Here is a 21840-nt window from a genome sequence, read left to right as displayed (position 1 = left end):
GGAGCAGCTGCCGCCCTGTGTGTGAGGACTATATATATATATATATATATATATATATATATATATATATATATATATATATATATATATATATATATATATATATATATATATATATATATATATATATATATATATATATATATTGCCCTCTCCATCACTCGGCTGCATGGGGGTGATGCAGCATTAGTGATCTGGTGAAATTTGTCCTAAGCCAACATGAACACCATATCCCGCGTCCCCACGCTGCGCTCCCCATGCTTCAGGCACTATTATATTCTCCCCCCACGCCCTAGTGGATGGCAGGTTATGAAATACCGTCTACTTTTTGACTGTTGACCTAAGCCCTAGTGGTCAACCTAATGTATGTCGGCCTGGCGACCATGTCCCACCTGGTATTGGGGTGCTCACTGTAACCACGTGCACGTTACACAGGAACACCTATGTGTCTGTACATCTGACACGTTCTAAATACCATCCGGGTTTCCCCTCGCTCTTAGGTGAGGCTGAGGGGTCTGTGTTTTAGGAGGCATATGATGGTGTAAGAACTTGGGGCAGAGGTCCAATGTGACCCAATCATCATTCTCTGCGTCTTATCCCAATATGACCAGTTATATGTTGTATTGAATGTCTTGTAGAGCGGACGTCGGTGCTGCCGGAGATGGCCTCCTGCCTCCTGGACTGCCTGTGCGAGGCTGAGCTGGAGCAGTACTACCCGCGCTTCCTGGCTGTGGGTCTCCAGAAGATTGAGGAGTTGGCAGAGGTCACCATGAAGGATTACTCCAAGCTGGGAGTGCACAGTATGGAGGATCGCAAGCGCCTATTCCAGCTGATTAAGATCATTCAGAGCGTGGCAGCTGAGGATGATGGGAGAACCCCCCTGCAGCCGGGCTGCGTCTACCTCCAGCCTCCTCACAACCGCTCCGCCACCCGAAGGCAGCTGCAGTTTGACTTCTCCGGTGAGACGGACAGAGAGGAGTTTCCAGCATCCTCTCATACCCTCTTCCATAAGCACCCTGCAGAAATCTGTGACAGGGCGCCACCTGCTGGTCAGCACCGTGGCCAGAGGCTCCCCACAGCACCAGGAGAGGAGAGTCCAGGTGAAGGGTCCAGCCTGGAGGCACTGAGGGGCACAGCAGCAGGCCTTGGAGACACCGAGGACCCTATTGTGCACAGAGTGATGCATGTATCGGGTTATAACTACGGAGTGCCGCAGACACACTCACGGTAATGTAGCAACTTGCAACGGCTCGTCTCATTCCCATTGATCTGTAACGTCTTTTATAGTATATGAACCTTTTTGAATCCTAGTGTTCATTCTAGAACCCTGCACCTTTCACCTATTCTTGCTGTGGTGCTTCTAGCACAGTTTGTCTGTATGCCTCTGCTGAAATACAGATCAGTGTGTGCTATAAGCACAACAGCAGAGACTGACACCCAGGCAGGAAAGAAGAACTGTATACGTTTTGGAAGGTGCAGGGTTCTAGAATGAACACAGAATCACATGTCCCCCACCTTGTCTGTAATATTAGCGGCTTGATGATAAATGTAGTCACATGGTCCTCGCAGTGTGTCCCACATTCACGCATCATAATTGTGGAAGTGATAGTCAGACGGTTGGGTCACCGCCGGGTCTTCTCCTGGTCATAGCGGCCGATGACAGGAATATGCAGCTCCTCTGGTAAGTCTGGTGTACGTATTAGGTTATTAGGGCCCAGATGCTCTGCCCTGGGCTAGTGTATATGGTGGTGTGGCCTCATTGCAGCAGGTGTACTCTGTTCCAGTATCCACGGTCTTCCCGCTGATTGAATGCTCACTGTATGTGCATGGTGTTGCAAATTGTACCTGTATAGCTAATGTAGCTGTAGCAATACATCACGTCTATGGTTAGATCCATCAAAATAAAAAATATGCCATCCTGGCTGATCAGCACCCTGCATCTAGAGTGAACACTGTGGGGGGTATTTGATTGGCCGTGCTGGGGCAATCCAATCAGCAGGGTTTAACCAGTGTGTGAATCCTTGAAGTTGGACTGAACCTCCATACGCTGGGAGGTAAAGACGGCAAAAATCAGGTTCTCGTGCGTCTGAAGCACTATTTTTAGGCATGGGAATAAGGCTATTTAATTGAATTGCCGGTACTTGTTTCCTAGCTGTTTCCTAGCACGGCGCCCACGATATTCATTCGTATGGCATTGTATTCAATTTAAAATTGTATACCATTGTATATGGCATACATTGCAATGCGATTTTTAAATTGTATAAGCACCCTAATGGTTTTCTTTCAATGTTAAATGGTCCCCCTATACAATTTTAATTGTATAAGCACCTTTTAATAGGTGCTTAAAATGTTAAATGCACCGCCGGTACGCGTCCTCCGACCTTTTCATACCCCCACTATTCACGTCGGTGTGGAGTTGATTTTATATAGTGTGGCGAGCACTGCAAGCCCGAAGCGTGGCGAGCAGCTGCGCATTACTTCACATGTATTCCGCGTCCCCTCGCTGCACTCGCCACACTATATAAAATCAACTCCACGCCGATGTGGATAGTGGGGGAATGAAAAGGTCGGAGGACTCGTACCGCCGCCCCTCGCAGGCTCGCCGCGCTTCAAGTTGGCGTTGATAGCACGGGTGGCGTGGGGGTGCTTTTAACATTGTAAGCACCTTTTACGGTGCTTATACAATTATTTATCTTATAGGGGGCACATTTAACATTGAAAACACCCATTAGGGTGCTTATACAATTTAAAATCGTATACCATACAATGGCATACAATTTGATGGTATACAATTTAAAATTGTATAACATCGGCTAACATCGCATACCATCGTATACCTTATGGTATGCGATGCGATGGGCGCCATGCTAGGAAACAAGTACCGAATTGCCTTTCACCGTATAGCTGGGATTTTAGCCAGCAATTAGCTGCGAGGTTTAATTAAATACCCACCTATGATTCTCTAATGCGATAAGCTTTACAGCCTTGTTCTAGCATGACAACAAGGTGTATATATTTTATAGTAATATTCACTGTGAACTGTTATACTCTAGATCAGGCCTGACCAACTGTTGAATACAATTCCCAGCATGCCTTGCTATTTCAGAACTGTGGCAATGCATGCTGGGATGTGTAGTTTCAGAACAGCTGGACAGCCACAGATAGTCCAGGCCTGCTCTATATTGTAAGCTGGGACATGTATAGAAAGTGAGTAGTTAGGAGGACATTGTTCTATGGAACCAGTAACGTACACGCGTAGTTATCCGCGCAGTGATGGACAGCACTGACATTGTTGCCTCTTCACATGGGATTGGACAGGGCCAGCGCTGCAGACAAAGAGGAACCCTGGACGGATAGCGATAAGATCCGGGTCTGTGTCCGCAAGCGCCCTCTGGGTTTGAGAGAGGAACGACGCGGAGAAGTGAGCGTGGTGAGCGTGGAAGATGGACAAACTGTTCTGATATATGAGAGGAAAGAAGCGGTCAATCTGAAGGAATATATACTCCAGGTATAGTATGAGGTCTCTTCTCTGATGGGGGGGAGGAGGAGGGGGGTGAGCGGGGGGGCATAAATCCATAAGTTCTAATTCTCAGGTGGGAGAAAGGAAAACCCAGTAACTGTACCTGAAACACACACACACACACACACACTGTAATACAAGGGGTGCATGTGTTATGTCTGCATGCAGGTTAAATACTGGCTGATTTTGCATGTAGCCCACAAATACTTGGCAGCTCTATTTTTACACTGCAGTTTGGACATGTTCCTCCCTGTGCACCTTGTGTCTCCCTACCTACAGTGCGGCACTGTTTGGTGGGCTCCTCCCTGGGGCTTATTTATGAAGCAGTGATAACCCCTTCTCGTGCTTCTTGGCTCCACTCTCGTAAGCTAAGAAGAAGCAAACCGTGGGGAAATCCATTTAGACCAAATCTTTAGTTCATTTGCCTGACCCCACTATTAACATGCAGAATTCACTTTCCTTGGCACAAAGGATTGCTAACCACCAACTTCCGTTGTTTGAGTGTTAATTTGACAATTTTTTGAGGATTATTTGTTTCTATATAAATACCCGTGGGTGTGTTCTTTCCAGCACGTGTTTTACTTTGATGACGTGTTTAGCGAGACGTTGACCAACCAGGACGTGTACGTGAAGACGGCTTACCCACTCATCCAGCATGTGTTTAACGGGTAGGGAGCATTACGTCATTTCATGCTGTTGCTTCTTCATTGCCTGTGGCCTGAAATCCGATTGTGTAACATCCTTTGTGTGACCCTGTGGTTCTGCTAGGGGCCTGTATGCACAGATAGTAGTTAGTTGGGATGTGTCATAATTACAGAAAATTCTGATGTCCCAGGGACTCGGAAAGAAGGAGGACTTGGACAATGAGTATGTCAGAGGATGTGCTAGTAAAAAGAAAAAAAAATTGTTATAAATTATTGCAACAATTGCAAGGCCATGCTTTATGGTAGAACGGGTCATCAACCTCCTCTCACCCCATGACACTTCTTTTGAAGAATCGGGTGTCGCACCCTGTCAGGTTTAAGTAACTGAGTTCTGCAGAATAGAATTGTTTTTCAAATGGAAACTGTTGTTGACCACATTGAACCGTTGTCTGCTAGTCCAGTGATTTTTATCGCCACCTGGTGACAACGATTGAAACTATTTTAATTTTTGCTTAGAACATTTATTTTGAAGATTCCTTTTTCCAAGTTTCTCTTAACTCACTCCAAAGTGCTCCAAGTAGAGATACTTTAAATTTTAAACTAACCCCCAGTATTTTGGATCAGTCGCATATGTACAATGTCAGGTTACTTTGTCCAAACCCATAGGTAACACATGCCTATATTGCAAACCAGGTTTACATCAAAATAACCCAAAAGACCCAGAGTGTGATTTGCCGACAACATGGATGTGTCATTAAAGGTTCTCATGATTTCTGTTGTTCCTGGTTGGAAAAGCCTAAAGTCCAAGGGGTCCAGATCTGACCAGTATAGCCACCAACATGTGTTGCCAATTTCACCCATCCTTTACAGAACCTGTATACCAATGTGTATGTGCAATGTGGCTGTCTTTGTGACAGACTGGGCCTGATTCAACATCGCTCATCATTGAGTGAATTCGGTCCGTTGTCCGATGGTGTGGGTCTTTTGGCGAGTATCCCACCCGCCGAGGTATCTGCACAGGTAAGGAAACCGCTGGGCGTTCCCTTGGGAACGGAGGCGTGGCTTTCCCTGCTCGGGGTGGGCGGGTGACCTTGCACCCGCCCCGTCTTCGGACAGGACATTCATGAATAAAAGTCAGCCACGACTTTTATTTGCTAACCGGAAAAATCATTTGATGTTTGGTGACTATCGAATGATTTTACCCCTGTACACTTGCATACGATCGGTGTGTCAGCGTACACCTCCATTCGCATGCTTCCAAGGGGATTATCGTGGACGGGCATTTGTATGCCCGGCTGGTGGCGTTAAGCCGCTCGCTAATCGGCAAACGACTGCTGCTTAGCGAGCGGTCCTGAATCAGGCCCTGTGTAGGCTTTCCTGATTAGACCCTTGTTACCCGTCTTGGTTGAGTATCTGCAGCTGTTGTATTTCTTATTTCAGCGGGAATGCTGCGTGTTTTGCGTACGGCCAGACCGGAGCGGGTAAGACGTACACCATGATCGGCACCCAGAAGACCCCCGGACTCTACGCTCTGGCCGCTAGGGACATCTTCCAGCAGCTGGAGTCCTCCCAGCCCAGGAAAGACCACACTGTCTGGATCAGCTTTTTTGAAATTTACTGCGGACAACTGTACGACCTGTTGGATGGCCGAAAAAGGTGCGTCCTACCCCCAGCTGTCACCCGTGTTCTCTGGCCTCCTGGTATGTGAGTGCTGACATATGCAGTCCAAGTGTTGTAGGTCACATTTGATGGCGGACCCCCTTACCTAGGTACAGGTGTAATAAAATGGCTTCTGCATAGATATAATAATGTCATGTTTAAAGTGTGCTGTGCTCTGCTTGCAGATGACAAGTTTTAGACCATCATTTACCAAGCCCCTGATACCCCCCTCTCGTAGTGCTTTCTGCTCCCACATAGGGTTACTGTGTCTCGGAGGATGAGCAGTGCACTTAGAGCAGGCATGTCCAAACTGTGGCCCTCCAGCTGTTGTGAAACTACAAGTCCCATCATGCCTTGCCACAGTTTTGCTATAAGGGCATGCTGGGATGTGTAGTTTCACAACACCTTCGAGGACAGGGGGGAAGGAAATGGAGGTGGACTGAATGCAGCACAATCCTTACAGGCTGCTGTCAGCCAGTGGCCGCACCTTGCACCCCAGGAGGCGTACCTATAGGATGGGCCTATCCCATCAGACTGTGATTATTAATTATTTATTAACAGTTATTTATATAGTACACACATATTCCGCAGCACTGTACAGATAATATTTATCAATCCCTGCACCAGTGGAGCTTACAATCTATATTCCCTACCACATGTACATGCACACACAGACATTCTAGGGTTAATTGTGTTAGGAGCCAATTAACCCACCAGTATATTTTTGGAATGTGGGAGGAAACCGGAGTACCCGGAGGAAACCCACGCAAGTACGGGGAGAATATACAAACTCCGCACAGTTAGGGCCATGGTGGGAATGGAACCGTGACCTCAGTGCTGTGAGGCAGTAATGCTAACCATTACACCGTCCGTACTGCCCCATATATAACACATGGTGGGGATAGAACCCATGACCTCAGCGCTGTGAGGCAGTAATGCTAACCATTACACCGTCCGTACTGCCCTGTATATATAACATATGGTGGGAATAGAACCCATGACCTCAGCGCTGTGAGGCAGTAATGCTAACCACTACACCATCCGTGCTGCCCATTATACAGTGTGCAGGCAATTTTGTGCACCTCTGGGATAGTTATTTGGCTACAGCAAATAAAGAACCAGGAATAATCTGCTCTCACATGGTCTTTGTACAGGCTGTATGCTAGAGAAGATGGGAAGCACGTGGTTCAGGTTGTGGGACTAAGAGAAGTTCAAGTAAAAAATGTGGATTTCCTTCTAGAGGTAAGAACTCCAAATACTATGTAATTCCTGTGACCCAAGCGGGAGCTAACCAATAGAGCAGCACCTGGAATGCTGATATCCCTATAGCGCGATGTCCTATGACCGATTTTGCGCACTTTCAGGTTTGATTGTCTTTGTCTGCTTGACAGTTTTGGATTAATGGTGGTTTTGGTAAAGATCTATTTAGATTATACTATGTGTCACGGACCCACCGGTCGCCTGCTCCGATACGTCAATCTGAGCAGCTCCGGCCGTGACTGGGGTTCACTTTGGACACTCGGGTCCTTTCTTTGAGGTACACTGCCACCAGCCAAAACCTGATTTTAGCGCTTTGAAACTGCGCAAGGAGCGGCTTGGCTCGCCCCTGACAACACAACACAATATAAAAATAAGGTAACGCGGACCACTCTTCGTTGGCTTACAGGTTCTAAGAATCACAAAATCAGAACTGAGAATATGTATTATTTATTCCTAGAAATACTACAGAGCTTTAGTGAAAAAATGGTTACAAGATTCTACAATGATTTTAAAAGCACACACACAAGATAAATGCAATTCAGAAATAAAAGGGAATAAAAGAAATGACACAACTGTATCTTACACGTAAATACAAATTCTAGCATGGGGAAGGGGGGGTCACCACAAGAAATCAACAGTCTCTTCCAGCTTCGATGCTGATCCCCAAGAAGTACAACTAGGTATTGAAAGGTACAGAGGTTTTATCTGCAGCCTCCCTCATCCCTCCCACCCTTGGGATTTTTAACCCTTCTCTTGCTGATCACTAGGGAATGTCCATAGATATGGGACCTTTCACATGAAGAATTTGTCTGCTGTTTCCAACTGGCAGGCTTCACTGATACGAGGTCTAACTGGGTGGTGGGATAAGCTCTCTCTTCTGGGCCATGGTTTATGAGGGGTCTCAGATCTTTATCTGGCTTCCTACCTTCAAAGGATTTCTACAGATGGTCAATCTGAGGGAATACAGACCTCAAACTCCCAGGGCCACCTACAGTTTACCCCCATAATACAAGACATGTCCTGATTCCAAACATAATAATCACAGGAGACATAACTGTACAACAATATCAGACATACATTGATCTCACATAATAATAATAATAATAACGGGAGGCATACTTTAATTTGATTGATCACCTGATCTGATCTGATCTGATCGTTACACTATGTAACCATAATTCTGTGTAAAACATTTGCTTCAAAACAAGATTTCTGTAAGGCAGTGGTCAGGGAACAGGGGTCATTTACCCCAAATGGGTTAAAATTCCTGGGAGTAATTGACGTTCGCACTATGAATCTGTATTTCTCTTTCATCCATCCTGGTGACACAGCTCAACCATGGGATGTAGGAGGGTCCGTAGGAGCCAGGCACCTATGAGAGGCAGGCTCCTCCCTTCTGCATCCCAGGATTCCTCAGTTCGTTTTAGGTGCCCACCGGAGTGGGTGCTATGTTGAAGGGCTGCTGAAGCAGACATGTGTTAGAGTAGCTATGGGTTTGGTTTTTTATTAATATTTCACCTAGTTAGTGCAGGCACAGTGTGAGGCTTCCAGGGGAAGTTTCCTCACACTGACAGCGCAGCAGAGGCCGACCCAACATGTCCTGTCCACTCCCTGTGTGCTGAGAGACACGGTCTGGTCTCTCAGCCCAGCGCTCGGACCTCACCACAGAGAGGTCTCCTGGGCCCTGGGGAGCTCTTTAGTGGGCTTTTGGGCGACGGCCTCTCCACGATGGCGGCCGCCATCTTGAAAAGGGTTTACAGGCTGAATTCCATTGGTGTTGAAGCCTGTGACAGGAGCCCAGCGCAGCTGGGCCCTTCCAAGTGGTCCCCAGGGGAGACACCTCCTGCTATACCGGGACATTTGGGCTCTATCTGCCCAGGATCCTTGGGTTCTCAGTGTTGTTTCTCAAGGATACAGGATCAGTCTCAAGGGAGTTCCTCCTAAGCGATATCTTTCTACCCCTTTGCCAAGGGTAGGCGAGCTTGAGAAATGCCCTTTGGGGGCAGCGAAGTCTCTCCTAGAGAAGGGTGTGGCAATTCCGGTACCACGGGAGGAAAGGAAGAAGGGGTTTTACTCCATTCTTTTCTTGGTCCCCAAACCAGAAGGCTTTCAGGACTATCCTGAACCTGAAATCGCTGAACCTTCACCTGTGGGTGGACCACTTTAGGATGGAATCTCTGAGGACGGTCCCCTTGAGTTTGGAGCCGGGAGAATTCCTAGCATCTGTGGACATTCCAGGGAATTGTAACTATCCCATACTTGGACAATCTCTTGTTCAAGGCGGAGTCAGCAGACAAGTTGAAGGAAAATCTAGCAGCTGCAACTCATTTCTTGCAGAGCCATTGGTGGATATTACATCTGCCAAAGTCCCAGCTGTGTCCCACTCAGACGCTACAGTTTTTGGGAGTAATTCTGGATATACACCATAATCAGGTTTTTCTTCCAGAGGCGAAGGCCAGGGACATTCGTCTGTTAGTATTGGCCATTCTGCAGTTGCCAGGTCCTTCAGTATGGCAGTGTTTAAAACTACTGGGCAAGATGGTTGCGACCCTTCAGTATGCAAGGTTCCACTTAAGACCTTTTCAATGGAACATTCTGTCCAGTTGGTTGGGGAATCTGAAGTCAATGAAGCAAGGGTAGTTGTCACAACCGATGCCGGACTCAGGGGCTGGGGGGCAGTAACCCTGAACCTGAGATTGCAGGGTCTGTGGTCCAGTGTCTTCATTGCCGATCAATATACTAGAGCTGCGGGCAGTCTGGAAGACGCTTATGCAGGCAGAGGAGTTTCTGAAAGGGTCTCCCATTTGAATTCAGTTGGACAGTGCCACGACTGTGGCTTATTTGAACTGCCATGGGGGCACTTGCAGTAGGATGGCGATGCAGAAAGTCTCTCGGATTTTCTGGTGGCCGAAAACAAATGTTCTGGCTCTGGCTCTATCGGCTGTGTTCATTCTGGGGATTCGGAATGTGGAAGTAGATTTTCTCAGCAGGGCAGACCTGCTGGAAGGAGAATGGGCGTTTACATCCAGAGGTGTTCCAGGAAATTGTGTCTCTTTGGGGGCTCCCAGAGGTGGACTTGATGGCGTCCACAGACAATCGTCAGGTACCCAAGTTCTGTTCGAGAACCAGGGATCCAATGGCGTGGGCAGTGGATGCCATGATGTTTCGAGGTGCTTCAGCATCGCTTATGTCTTCCCACCATTTCCTATGCTGGCTCGGGTTCTCAAGAGAGTGATGACACTAGGGGCAAAGATCATTCTGATAGCTCCGGATTGGCCAAGGAGGTCTTGGTATTCCAACATACTGAGCTTGTCGACGGCATCCTGGCATCTTCCACTTCGAACAGACCTTCTCAAGCAAGGTCCTTTTCTCCATCAGGACCTAGCTCGGCTCAGTTTGATGGCTTGGCTCTTGAAACCTCCATCTTGAAGAAGAAAGGTTTCTCGGAGGCAGTTATCCGTACTATGATTAGTGCACGGAAACTGGTTTCTGCTGCAAATTATTATAGAGATTAGAAGACGTACATTAAGTGGTGTGAGAAACAAAGTTCACACCTTGAAGGTGCAGTTGTCAGCCTTTTCTGTTTCTTTTCAAAAGAAAGTGGCTTTGTTGCCGGAGGTGCAGACGTTCCTCCAGGCGGTTACTCTTATACCTGCAGAAACCACTGTTTGAACCGTTAAGGTCGGCTGACCTTACGTTTCTATTGGCTATTGCTTCGGCTAGACATGTGTCTGAATTGGGGCCTTGTCTTGCAAGTCTCTGTTTTTGGTATTTCTTGAAGATAGGGCTGTTTTGAGAACAACAGTTCCAAAAGTGGTATCCACTTTTCATTTAAACCAGGAGATTGTGCTCCCGGGGTTTTGTCCTCCAGAGGAGGTTCGGAATAGGGACAAACTGAAGAAATTGGATGTTGTTCACGCACTGCGCGTTTATGTGGACAGGGTGAATGAGTTTTGTAAAACTGTCTTGTTACTGGTACTGTATGACGTACATAAGAGAGAGTGGCCAGCTTCTAAGCAGACCATTGCTACAGTAGGTGGTTAAGGTTGGTCATTGCACTTGCATACACTAAAGTTGGCAGACCAGTGCTCTCCAGAATTAATGCTCATACCACCAGGTCGGTTGCTTCCTCTTGGGCAGTGCGCCATGGAGCTACTGCGGAAAAAGTATGCAGGGCTGCCACTTGGTCCTCTGTTCACACTTTCACCAAATTCTACAGGTTCCATGAGTTCGCGTCGGAGGACGCTTCATTTTGGACGAGCAGTAATGAGAACTGCAGACCTGAGCGTACCCTCCCAAATGACCGGCTCTTGAACGTCCCATGGTTGAGCTGTGTCACCAGGATGGATGACAGAGAAAAGGGGATTTTTGTAAGAACTTACCGTTCGAATCCCTTTTTCTGAATCCATCCTGGTGACACAGCGATCCCTTCCTTACGCTCAGTAAGTTATACCATTTCATGTGTTGTCATGTTATGATGGTTATACAGGTCGAGTATCCCGTATCCGAATATCCGTTATCCGAATTATTCCGAAAACCATACATTCCAGAAAGTGAAGAATTTTTTTTTTTTTTTTTTTTTTTTAATAAAAACTCACTGCGGACATTTGTAACAGCACTACTGAGGGCATGACATGTAACTGGCACTATATATGTACAAGAAAATGATTGCTTGCCATTCAAATTCAGTATCTGATATAGTACACAAATTTTGTTTCGTGTTTTGAAACCTTGTTTTTTGAACAAATAAAATATATTTGTGTGTATTTTATGTGGTAATAAAATATATATGTGTGTATTTTATGTGTTTATACAGCATAAATGCAAGATACTTCGAAAAACATCATTGAAATATTAAAATATTCCGAAATACGGAATAATCCGTTATCCAAAATTCTCCTGGTCCCGAGCATTTTGGATAAGGGATACTCAACCTGTAATTACTTGATTGAGCATATTAATATGTTCAGGTGTTGTACTGAGTAATGTATCCTAGTGTGCTCTGGAAGTTGAACTGAGGAATGCTGGGATGCAGAAGGGAGGAGCCTGCCTGTCTCAAAGCTTTAGCATAGGTGCCTGGCTCCTGCAGACCCTCCTACATCCCATGGTTGAGCTGTCAACAGGACGGATTCCGAGAAAGGGATTCGAACGGTAAGTTCTTACAAAAATCCCCTTATCTGTCTATCCCTTGTGTATAACGCACTTCCCTGCGTGATGCCCCGGGTCCCTGCGCTTTATGTAATCTGCAGGATGGGGGTAAAGCGTGGCGTAAGGGGGGGGGGGAATCCATTGTGTTAGTTATAGACTACAGCTTATCTGCCCACTGTCTTTGCTGCAGATGATCCTGAAGGGCAGCAGAGAACGCAGCACCGGAGCCACCGGGGTCAATTCCGACTCTTCCCGCTCACATGCTGTCATTCAGATCCAGATCAAAGATGCCGGGAGCCGCAAACTCGGGAGGTGAGATATGAAGGGACCGGAGCTAGTAACCGGTGCCTGGGATGTAACGTTCTCCCTGTAACGCTTTCTCCTCTTCCTGCTCTAGAATGTCTTTCATTGACTTGGCTGGAAGTGAGAGAGCATCTGACGCCAGGGAGTCCGACAAACAAACCAAGATGGAGGGAGCAGAGATAAACCAGAGTCTCCTCGCTGTGAGTACACCCATTCCTTGTTCCAGGGGACACATAATGTTTATCTGCATACGTGTACCCGGGGGGGGGGGGGGGGGGGGGGAGGGGGAGGGAGGAGAGGGGAGAAAGGGGGGAGGGGGGAGGGGAGTACAGACAGAGGCACCGCATAAGTGTGACGACAGATAATGGCGCAGCAACACTGCTCTGCATAAGTGTGACAGGACAGATAATGGCGCAGCGACACTGCTCTGCATAAGTGTGACAGGACAGATAATGGCGCAGCGACACTGCTCTGTATAAGTGTGACAGGGGACAGATAAAGGTGCAGGGACACTGCTCTGTATAAGTGTGACAGGACAGATAATGGCGCAGCGACACTGCTCTGCATAAGTGTGACGGGACAGATAATGGCGCAGCGACACTGCTCTGTATAAGTGTGACGGGACAGATAATGGCGCAGCGACACTGCTCTGCATAAGTGTGACAGGGGACAGATAATAATGGCGCAGCGACACTGCTCTGCATAAGTGTGACGGGACAGATAATGGCGCAGCGACACTGCTCTGTATGTGTGACAGGGGACAGATAAAGGCGCAGTGACACTGATCTGCATAAGTGTGACAGGGGACAGATAATGGCGCAGCGACACTGCTCTGCATAAGTGTGACAGGACAGATAATGGCGCAGCGACACTGCTCTGCATAAGTGTGACAGGACAGATAATGGCGCAGCGACACTGCTCTGCATAAGTGTGACGGGACAGATAATGGCGCAGCGACACTGCTCTGCATAAGTGTGACGGGACAGATAATGGCGCAGCGACACTGCTCTGTATAAGTGTGACAGGGGACAGATAATGGCGCAGCGACACTGCTCTGTATGTGTGACAGGGGACAGATAATGGCGCAGTGACACTGCTCTGTATAAGTGTGACAGGGGACAGATAATGGCGCAGCGACACTGCTCTTCATAAGTGTGACGGGACAGATAATGGCGCAGCGACACTGCTCTGTATGTGTGACAGGGGACAGATAATGGCGCAGTGACACTGCTCTGTATAAGTGTGACAGGGGACAGATAAAGGCGCAGTGACACTGCTCTGCATAAGTGTGACAGGGGACAGATAAAGGCGCAGTGACACTGATCTGCATAAGTGTGACAGGGGACAGATAAAGGCGCAGTGACACTGCCCTGCATAAGTGTGACAGGGGACAAGGCATTTAATGTGAATCACCTGGGATACAGGCACTGGTATGATCAGTCTGTTATGCTCCGGTGTCTACCTGACCTCTGCCCTTTCCCTCGCCAGCTGAAGGAGTGCATCCGCGCCCTGGACCAGGAGCAGGCGCACACCCCCTTCCGCCAGAGCAAGCTCACCCAGGTAAGACGGTAACTCTCCGTGCTCTGCTGGTGGTCGCCCGGGGTTACGGCTCATGGATCGTTCTCTGTAACAGTGCGGCCACCTGTCTGCGTGTACATGAAACACAACTGGCAGCGTTCCTATAAAGTGCAGACCGCAGCCTGTCCTGTTCCTGTGATGAATGTAATAGGGATGGAACGTCCGATGGACAAAGCATGGCAGAGTGGATAATAACGACCCCTTATAGATGTACGAGTGGCCCCAGTGTGTTTCCTGAGATGGGCAGGTGGGTGCGAGAGAGCCTGGGCATCACTCTAAGCCTTCTCTCAAAGGGGTACATTTACTAAAGCTTCTAAAAAAAAAAAAAAAATAGCAAAGAGGTGATGTTGCCCATAGCAACCAAACACATTCAGTTATAACTTTGTATGATGCACTAGAGAAGTGATAGATGGGTAACTGTCCCCCTATGTATCTGATCTTCTGTTCCAGGTGCTGAAAGATTCTTTTATCGGGAACTCAAAGACTTGTATGATCGCCAATATTTCCCCAAGCCACATAGCGACTGAGCACACGCTGAACACTCTGCGCTACGCAGACCGGTAAGTGGCCGCCATTGTTCTGTGTTCCCTGCCGCAGCTGCACATTAAACCTCGCCAAGCGTACGGAGAAGCCAGACACCTTCTGGGTGTCTGTGACTGTAACAACGCGCACTTACCCAGCGTCGCCATACAGAACACTCCAATGCGGCGCTTGCTGCTCTTCCATAGACACCTGTTACCATGGAAACAGTCAATACAATTTACATTTATTTTTTATGGTTACAGATGTCCCAACTTGTGGCAGCAACAGCAATGTCTGATCATGTAATTGGCTGTTTCAGGATAAAGGGCCCCTTACACTCCAATGATATGTCAGACCCTGAAGTCTGATGCGATTTCCCTTGAACTTCCCCTGGACCTTACCATACAGAATGTGCTATTTTTGCATAAGATATAACGCATAAGCTATGTCTAGCCACGATAAATCGCATGCAATATATTTTATGGTATACAGCTGTACTGTAGATATATCTGATGGGCTGGATTAGGGGGCTCCAATCTTACAATCACAGGACCGCGCATCGGATGGAAAACGCATACGGTTTGACACTTTTAAAACATTATATCGGCCTGGAAGGTCGAAATCGTATGAAATCGTGCAAAATCTTCATAGTGTATGGGGGCTTTTTTGTAGCTCTTGTTTAAATTTTGGAGATTATCGGTGAAATGTAATAGGATGAGAGATTCAGAAAGTGAGAGATTTGGTAAGAAATCTCCAGTTATTTTAAAGCGGCAATCATTTACACTGCAAAAACCAGTTTGATTTTTGCAGTGTAAATGATTGCCGCTTTAAAATAACTGGAGATTTCTTACCAGATATCTCACTTTCTGAATCTCTCATCCTATTACATTTCACCCTGTGTCTGTAGATTCCAGGGATAATTTTTTTCAAATAACGTACCTTTTTATTTATTTTTTATATGGATTTACAGGATAAAGATGAAATGTTATCATTTGATTTATATATTGTTTTCCAGGGTAAAAGAATTGAAAAAGGGAATGCGATGCCCAACATCCTGCTCTAATCGCAGCAGATCAGCTTCAGGTTTTTCCCCAAAACGGGTCCAGAATTCTTATTCTATGCTGGGAGAAAAAATATCACCCAAAAAAGTGAAATTGGGATTACAACACCCCTCCTCCTCCTCCTCCACCTCCAACACCCTAAAGCCCAGGTCATATCCTTCTGTCTTCCACCCATCTAATATACCTCTGTCTTCCACGCCCAAAACCTGTACAAAACCAAACGCTGTGCGAGGGAGCCCCGGCCAAGCCTGGATCGCTCACACCACCCCAGTCAAAGGATTTATTAAGGTGGGCAAAAAGAAGATTGAGAACAACCAGGATCAGAACCCTATGCCCAGGAATCCTGGTGGACAAAAATCACAGATGTCAAATGAATTCCGGGAAAATAATTTGAGCCACAGTCGTCCGAATTTGCAAAGAGTACAAGCGGTGCAGCCTGTGCAGAAGCAAACGGTGCCAAGGGCTGGGGTGTCGTTGGAGAATAGGAATACAAGAACTTGTAGTTCTGGTGATGATGCGGCCCACAGAAATTCCAGCAGCGATTTGGGGGTACTTCCAGAGCAGAAGGAAAGGGAGGATCGGTTGAGATTTTACCATCAGCAGTTCCAACATCCACCAATTCTCCATCAGAAACTGCACTATCAACCCCTCGAAAAGATCTTCGACCGATATAAGCCCCAAGAGGTTACAGTTGGCCATCTCAGTCCAACTCCACCACGTGATGGACAACCTCAAGAAGACCCAGATGACAGCGATTTTAGTGAAGACTCCTTTTCGTATGCTTCCACTCAGAAGAAGGGAAGAAAAGAGGAGATGGTCCGTGAAAGACTTTCGTTTTTTCTTCACCAGGGTTCACCAAACACGGAGATCAGGAAGTGCTCAGGTAGGGGTCAAGGGCCGTGCTTTAAGTATTCCGAACCACAGGAATTCAATTGTGCAAGAGGCTGTGGTTCGGCAGAGAGAAAGAGGACAGACCATGGCGACCATGCTGTATGGAGTTCTGAAGATGATTCTGCCAGTGTGCGTGGCTTGTTGGACATTAGCAATACTCCAGAAAAGCCATATTCTTCTCATGAGGACCTCTCAAGCCAGATAAAGAAAAAGAAAGAACTTTCGGTCACACCCAGTCCTGTGGGAGATGTATCTAGTGATTTTTACCCATTACAGGAACAAGGTGATGGAACTCTTCCTTTACTAGGGTCCCAAGCAGCAGGAGCAATGTTGAGCAGCGAGTACACTGGAGAGTCCATGAATAAGTCCTCTGACTCTGCATTGATGCCTCCCCTCACTGTGTCGCTGCTCCAGGATAACTGGTCATTGGAGACTACTCCTGATCCAGGACCTCACGTGTCCTCTAGATCTGATGGTGGGGCAGAAGATACAACTTCTGAGAAGGATGTGGCTACAGAACCCCACATAAATGACCGGTCTGTTGAAAACAATCTGTCGGCACTCGTCCAACAGATGCTGCGATATAATGAAAGCTTGTATTTTCAGAACTCCCAGCAAAGAGCCAAAGACTGGCCTTCAGAAGCTGGCAATGGTTTCCAGCCATGTTATGGTGGCTCGCCAAGCTCTAGGCAAAATAGCACCGGTGATTCTGCCTACTTAGATGTTGCGGTTTCCAGATCTGGTGACCCGGTCAGTCACTATTATGATGCAGATACTGAAGAGACCAGCACAGATCCTAAACACCATAAGATTGCTCTTCCGCCTTGGGCGCTTGGTAGGAAGACTTTTGACGAAACAGTTGAAGCCACCAAAGACCAACAGGACCACAACCTTGCACCAAATAAGGCCAAGGCAGACGTCATTAAAACTGTAACTAATAAACCATCCAAATGTATCAGCTCACCTACAGAGAGCAATGGCCACCATCAAGAGTCGCCTGTCATGGAGGCAGATTGCAACTGCCCTGAAGACTCTAGCAGGTCGCCTCTCCGAGACTGTGACCTGGAGCATCTTAAAAACAAACTAATGAAATGTCTATTTCCCCACCATGGTATCAACGATGAGAAGATGCCAAGATGTAGCCAGTGCCGAGGGAAGAGGGGTCCCAGGACGAATGTGACCACTGCCAGCCAGTTACAGCCCATCCACATGACTAGTCACCAAGACAAAGGCCTTGATAAAGCCCAGTAAGTGGTCTTGGTGTAAGATTTCTTACTGTAGTGCCCTTTTACCTCTCTGTCCTCTTACCAGGCCACGTCTAGTGTGTATATCGTTAACGATGCATGCTCTCGATAGGCGTTAATGATGTCCTCGGTCACCTGCACATGCAAGGTGACGATGGAGGATAACCCTAGCGAAAGCGATCAGCAAGTGTAAATGCACTTGATGACGCCGGCAACCCATCTGGGTCTATTTGGTGCTGTTATTGTGCTGGATAAATATCGTCTAATGCGTCCCCAGCCTTCTAAGAGTATTTTTTATACTTACCCCATGAGGGCCACTTGAGGTAATTGGGTAAAGTGTGGGTGGGTACATGTCTAACTCCTCCCCCTCTTTACCATGTGCTGCCTGGAATTATTATCCTGATTATTGTGATATTAGGCGCCCACCTTTTTGTATTCGCATTAACACCTTCCTTTCTGTGTAATAGGCAGCTTATTGTACAGGCACATTGTAAAGCGCTAAACAAGATGTCTGCCCTGTGCACAGAGGAGGCGGAGCTTCTGGGCCGTGTAACTAATACGGTAAGTGCTGAACCTCTGCTCTCCTGGATGTAAGTGCTCACTATAACCCGCTTAGATTCTTCATTGTGCTGCAGCCTGGTCAGGCGCGATGGCGGGAACTAGTTACAATTGGCTCAATGGCTGCGGGGTGTAGGGGTTTCTTCCTTTAAAGACAGTAACCACCTATTACATATTCATACGGTGTTGTCACTGCCACCACCAGGTTCCTACACTGGCACTACTTTTGGGTGTGTTGGTGATGCGGCTGCAGTACTTCGATGGTGACGCTTCCTTTTGGCCAGTTACCATGTATACAATGCTTTGCTAGTGAGCAGAGGGCGAGCTGTGGGAAGGCGGGGTAACTATGTGCAGCTGGAGAACGGAGAAGTGTTTGTGCTGATCTGGTGGTTACAGGATGCAAAGCTGACATCTGTTGGAAGCAGGACGGTTCTCTCAGTGACTATGTTCTAAATAAAACAATAGGGGAAATGTGATAGGTTCTGAGATGGAGGCGTTCTGGGATTTTAAGTAAGATTGCCAATGGTTTTACAGCTGTAACCATTTACAATGCAAATCCTTTCCCTTTACATGATTCCGTTTATACGCCAGTGTTTGAATTATTACACCTGTGCCCTTAGGCGCTGCAGCAGCCGACATTGCTACACAGATTCCTGCACCAGAATAGCTGCAGTGGTTCTGGATCCTGCCATCCTAGGCTGTATATTCCTCTATAGTCAGGGTGCATGTACATTGTGCAGATCGCTCAGGGTACAGGCAGAGGTGCGATTCCACTATTGCACAACAGTCTGACCCATCCTCTTCTCCTCTACAGGACTTTCAGGACTATGTACAGAAGCTGGATGAGATCCTGGCCCTTAAGTGTAGGCACATGGAGAGCCTGCGGGTCCAGCTACAAATCTTCCTGGGTTACTCGTCTGCAGAATCTTCCGATCCCTCTTCCGCGCATGAAAGGAGTCACCAGGAGGTGGTAGACTGTCTCTGCTGCTCTTAGTCTACCTCTTCCTAGATAACTCTCAGCTACATCCCCAAAGACAGCGGATATAGGAATCTGTGACGTGATTGGTTACACCGCACTCTCCCCAGATATGTTCTGGATGTAGACATTGGTGAAGGAGTGGTAACCTGTCATAATTACTCAATGGAATCCTTTACATGTTCCGTCTTCATTATCCAGCAGAGGTCTCTTTAGCCAGAGCAATGACCGGCCAATAGCTTTGCATGAAGGATGTGTGTGTTACAGAATAATGTACAGTAAAGCAGCATTACAGTAAGATGTTACTAATGAGCCTCCTCCAACCTCACTGCAATTGATTGTGTTGGGTGCACAGGTGTACTCATTACTTACTGACATAATTCCCGGGTCACCTGCCAGGTGCACTGATGTAATTCTTGCTCATACAGTTCCCAGGTCATCCAACAGGTGCACAGGTGTATTCATTGCTCACTAACTCATTTGAAGAAAAAAAAAAAATATTCAGAGGCGGAGTTAATTATTTCACTGTTGGGTGTCCTGGAAAGCATGAACTGTCTGGAATCCTGAAAACTGGGTTGAGAATATATGCTCAGTGTTTCTAAAACTCCTTTCACTAGCAATATACCAACATTCCAGGTCTTACGTGTATCCATGCTTAAATTGAAAAGACTGAGGTACGAATTCAGTCCACTGTGCTCCAGTCTGGATATCCTTAAAACCTGGGCTGTTAATATGCCTTGAGGATTGAGTTTAAGCTAAAGCCCTTTACATTGTTCTCACTCATATCCTCACCAAGTACACACTTTTTATACAGCTGCTAGCGGTCGTTGTGCCCTCTCACAGGACATGTTTTCCGGATATTTCCAGTACAGCCTATGTTAATCACTCATTAAGTAAATCATTAGCTGTACTGGGGTTTGGGAAAACCTATACTAAGGACAGTGAGCCATTAGGGTTGATGGTTTCTCATTAGTGTTAATTGGATATTACTTATTAAGATAAATAAGGGATGGGACGGGGAGAGTGCACAAACCATTTATTCTCCCGCTGATGGTAATTGAGGTTTGCAGATTTTTTTTTTATTAAAGAATTATTATTTTCCAACCTCTGTATGAACCTGTTGCACTTACATTGGAGACAGCTGAATCTGATGTGTACCTCTAAACCCAATTCCGATACAAGAATCATCATAACGAGGCAGAGCGCCCCCTGCAGTTCATGTCACATAAATAAATGGTGACTGTTCTTGTTTTTTTAGTAATTAGGCTGCAAGGAAATATAAGTGTCCCATACTGTATATAAAGTCAGGAACTAATAGTATACAGCACAGCATGGTGAGTGAGAGGAAGCAGTACACTATTTAGGTCCATGAGCTGAAATCTACAAATGGACAAAAAAAAAAAAATCATGGCCACCATGTGTCAACCTTGTGCATATTGACCTTTTCGGGTTGATACTGTTGGCTGCATGAAACACACCGGCCCCCACCGCTATCTCCAGTGTTACTGCTGCAGGAACATCAGCTGATTAAAGGTTACGGCTGCAATACTGTACTATAATGGAGAACTCATACACCCTTTGCCTTATGTGAAACTGAGGCTCTAACAGAACAGGGACAATTCTATGTGTCCGTATTATATACTATACACAGCAGGGTGGTAATACTGTCCTCAATGTAATCATCACCGCATCATATGTGTAGTTCTGGTACATGACACAAACGGCAGCAGCCGGAACAGTACTACAAAACTCTGTGATAATACTGAACTACTGTAAGAGTGAAGTTTGCTGCAATTAGATAAGGTGGCTCCCCAATCCAATCCAGGCACTGGGAGGCAGAGGTGACTTCCAGCCACAATGGGGACATTTATTAATGAACAGAAACAGATGGAAAAAGTCTGAAGAAATCAGGAAACCTATCAATAGAACAAGACATTACTGTCATAGATGCTGCAAGGAGCAACGGTAAAACCTCCACCTCACCAGCTGCAATCGGAGACCAGGATTCTGATCTGGTACCTTCCGGGCTGCGTATCGCTAAGCAGACCCCAGGCTGTTTCCGTTACATCTGGAATCGTATTTATTACTTTTCATTTTCTTGTATTTAAAGCTAAATAATTTGGATTTCTAATTTAATAAAAACTATGAATGTGGTTGTAGCTGTTGTATGTTATTATATAAGGTCAAATCGGGCTCCAGTGGTGGCGAGCTGGAACACGGCCATATTATCATTTCTGTCGACATATCTGACGCACAACCCAAGCCGAGCCGCTCTGAATAGGATCCAATTGCATTTAGAACCCTACCGTATCGTGCACAGGAAACCAAAGCATTCTCAGTGATCTAATTACTAAGCATTGGAGAGAGATAAAGTACCAGCAGTCAGTTCCTACTGTAACTCACCTTTCAAACACCACCTGTAACATGGCAGTTAGGAGCAGATTGCCTGGTACTTTATCTCTCTCCAAGGTGCTGA

At 46.6% G+C, this 21840-nt stretch overlaps 1 protein-coding gene across 1 annotated transcript in view; it reads left to right on the top strand.

Moving 5' to 3' along the window:
• KIF24 (kinesin family member 24) overlaps nucleotides 1-21517 on the top strand; it is a 28464-nt gene extending 6947 nt beyond the window's left edge. The window contains exons 2-13 of the mRNA XM_083155389.1: nucleotides 639-1227; nucleotides 3319-3508; nucleotides 4091-4188; nucleotides 5605-5820; nucleotides 6978-7065; nucleotides 12422-12543; nucleotides 12629-12734; nucleotides 14023-14094; nucleotides 14563-14672; nucleotides 15650-17833; nucleotides 18298-18391; nucleotides 19203-21517. Coding sequence (XP_083011515.1) covers nucleotides 639-1227; nucleotides 3319-3508; nucleotides 4091-4188; nucleotides 5605-5820; nucleotides 6978-7065; nucleotides 12422-12543; nucleotides 12629-12734; nucleotides 14023-14094; nucleotides 14563-14672; nucleotides 15650-17833; nucleotides 18298-18391; nucleotides 19203-19382 — 4049 coding nt within the window. The 3' untranslated portion in view covers nucleotides 19383-21517. The remainder of the gene's footprint in view (nucleotides 1-638; nucleotides 1228-3318; nucleotides 3509-4090; nucleotides 4189-5604; nucleotides 5821-6977; nucleotides 7066-12421; nucleotides 12544-12628; nucleotides 12735-14022; nucleotides 14095-14562; nucleotides 14673-15649; nucleotides 17834-18297; nucleotides 18392-19202) is intronic.
• The last annotated feature ends 323 nt before the right edge of the window (nucleotides 21518-21840 follow it).

This window comes from Crinia signifera, chromosome 1, assembly GCF_055691185.1.
Source record: "Crinia signifera chromosome 1, ASM5569118v1, whole genome shotgun sequence".
Taxonomy (NCBI): Eukaryota; Metazoa; Chordata; class Amphibia; order Anura; family Myobatrachidae; genus Crinia; species Crinia signifera.
This window is presented reverse-complemented; position numbering and strand designations above follow the sequence as displayed.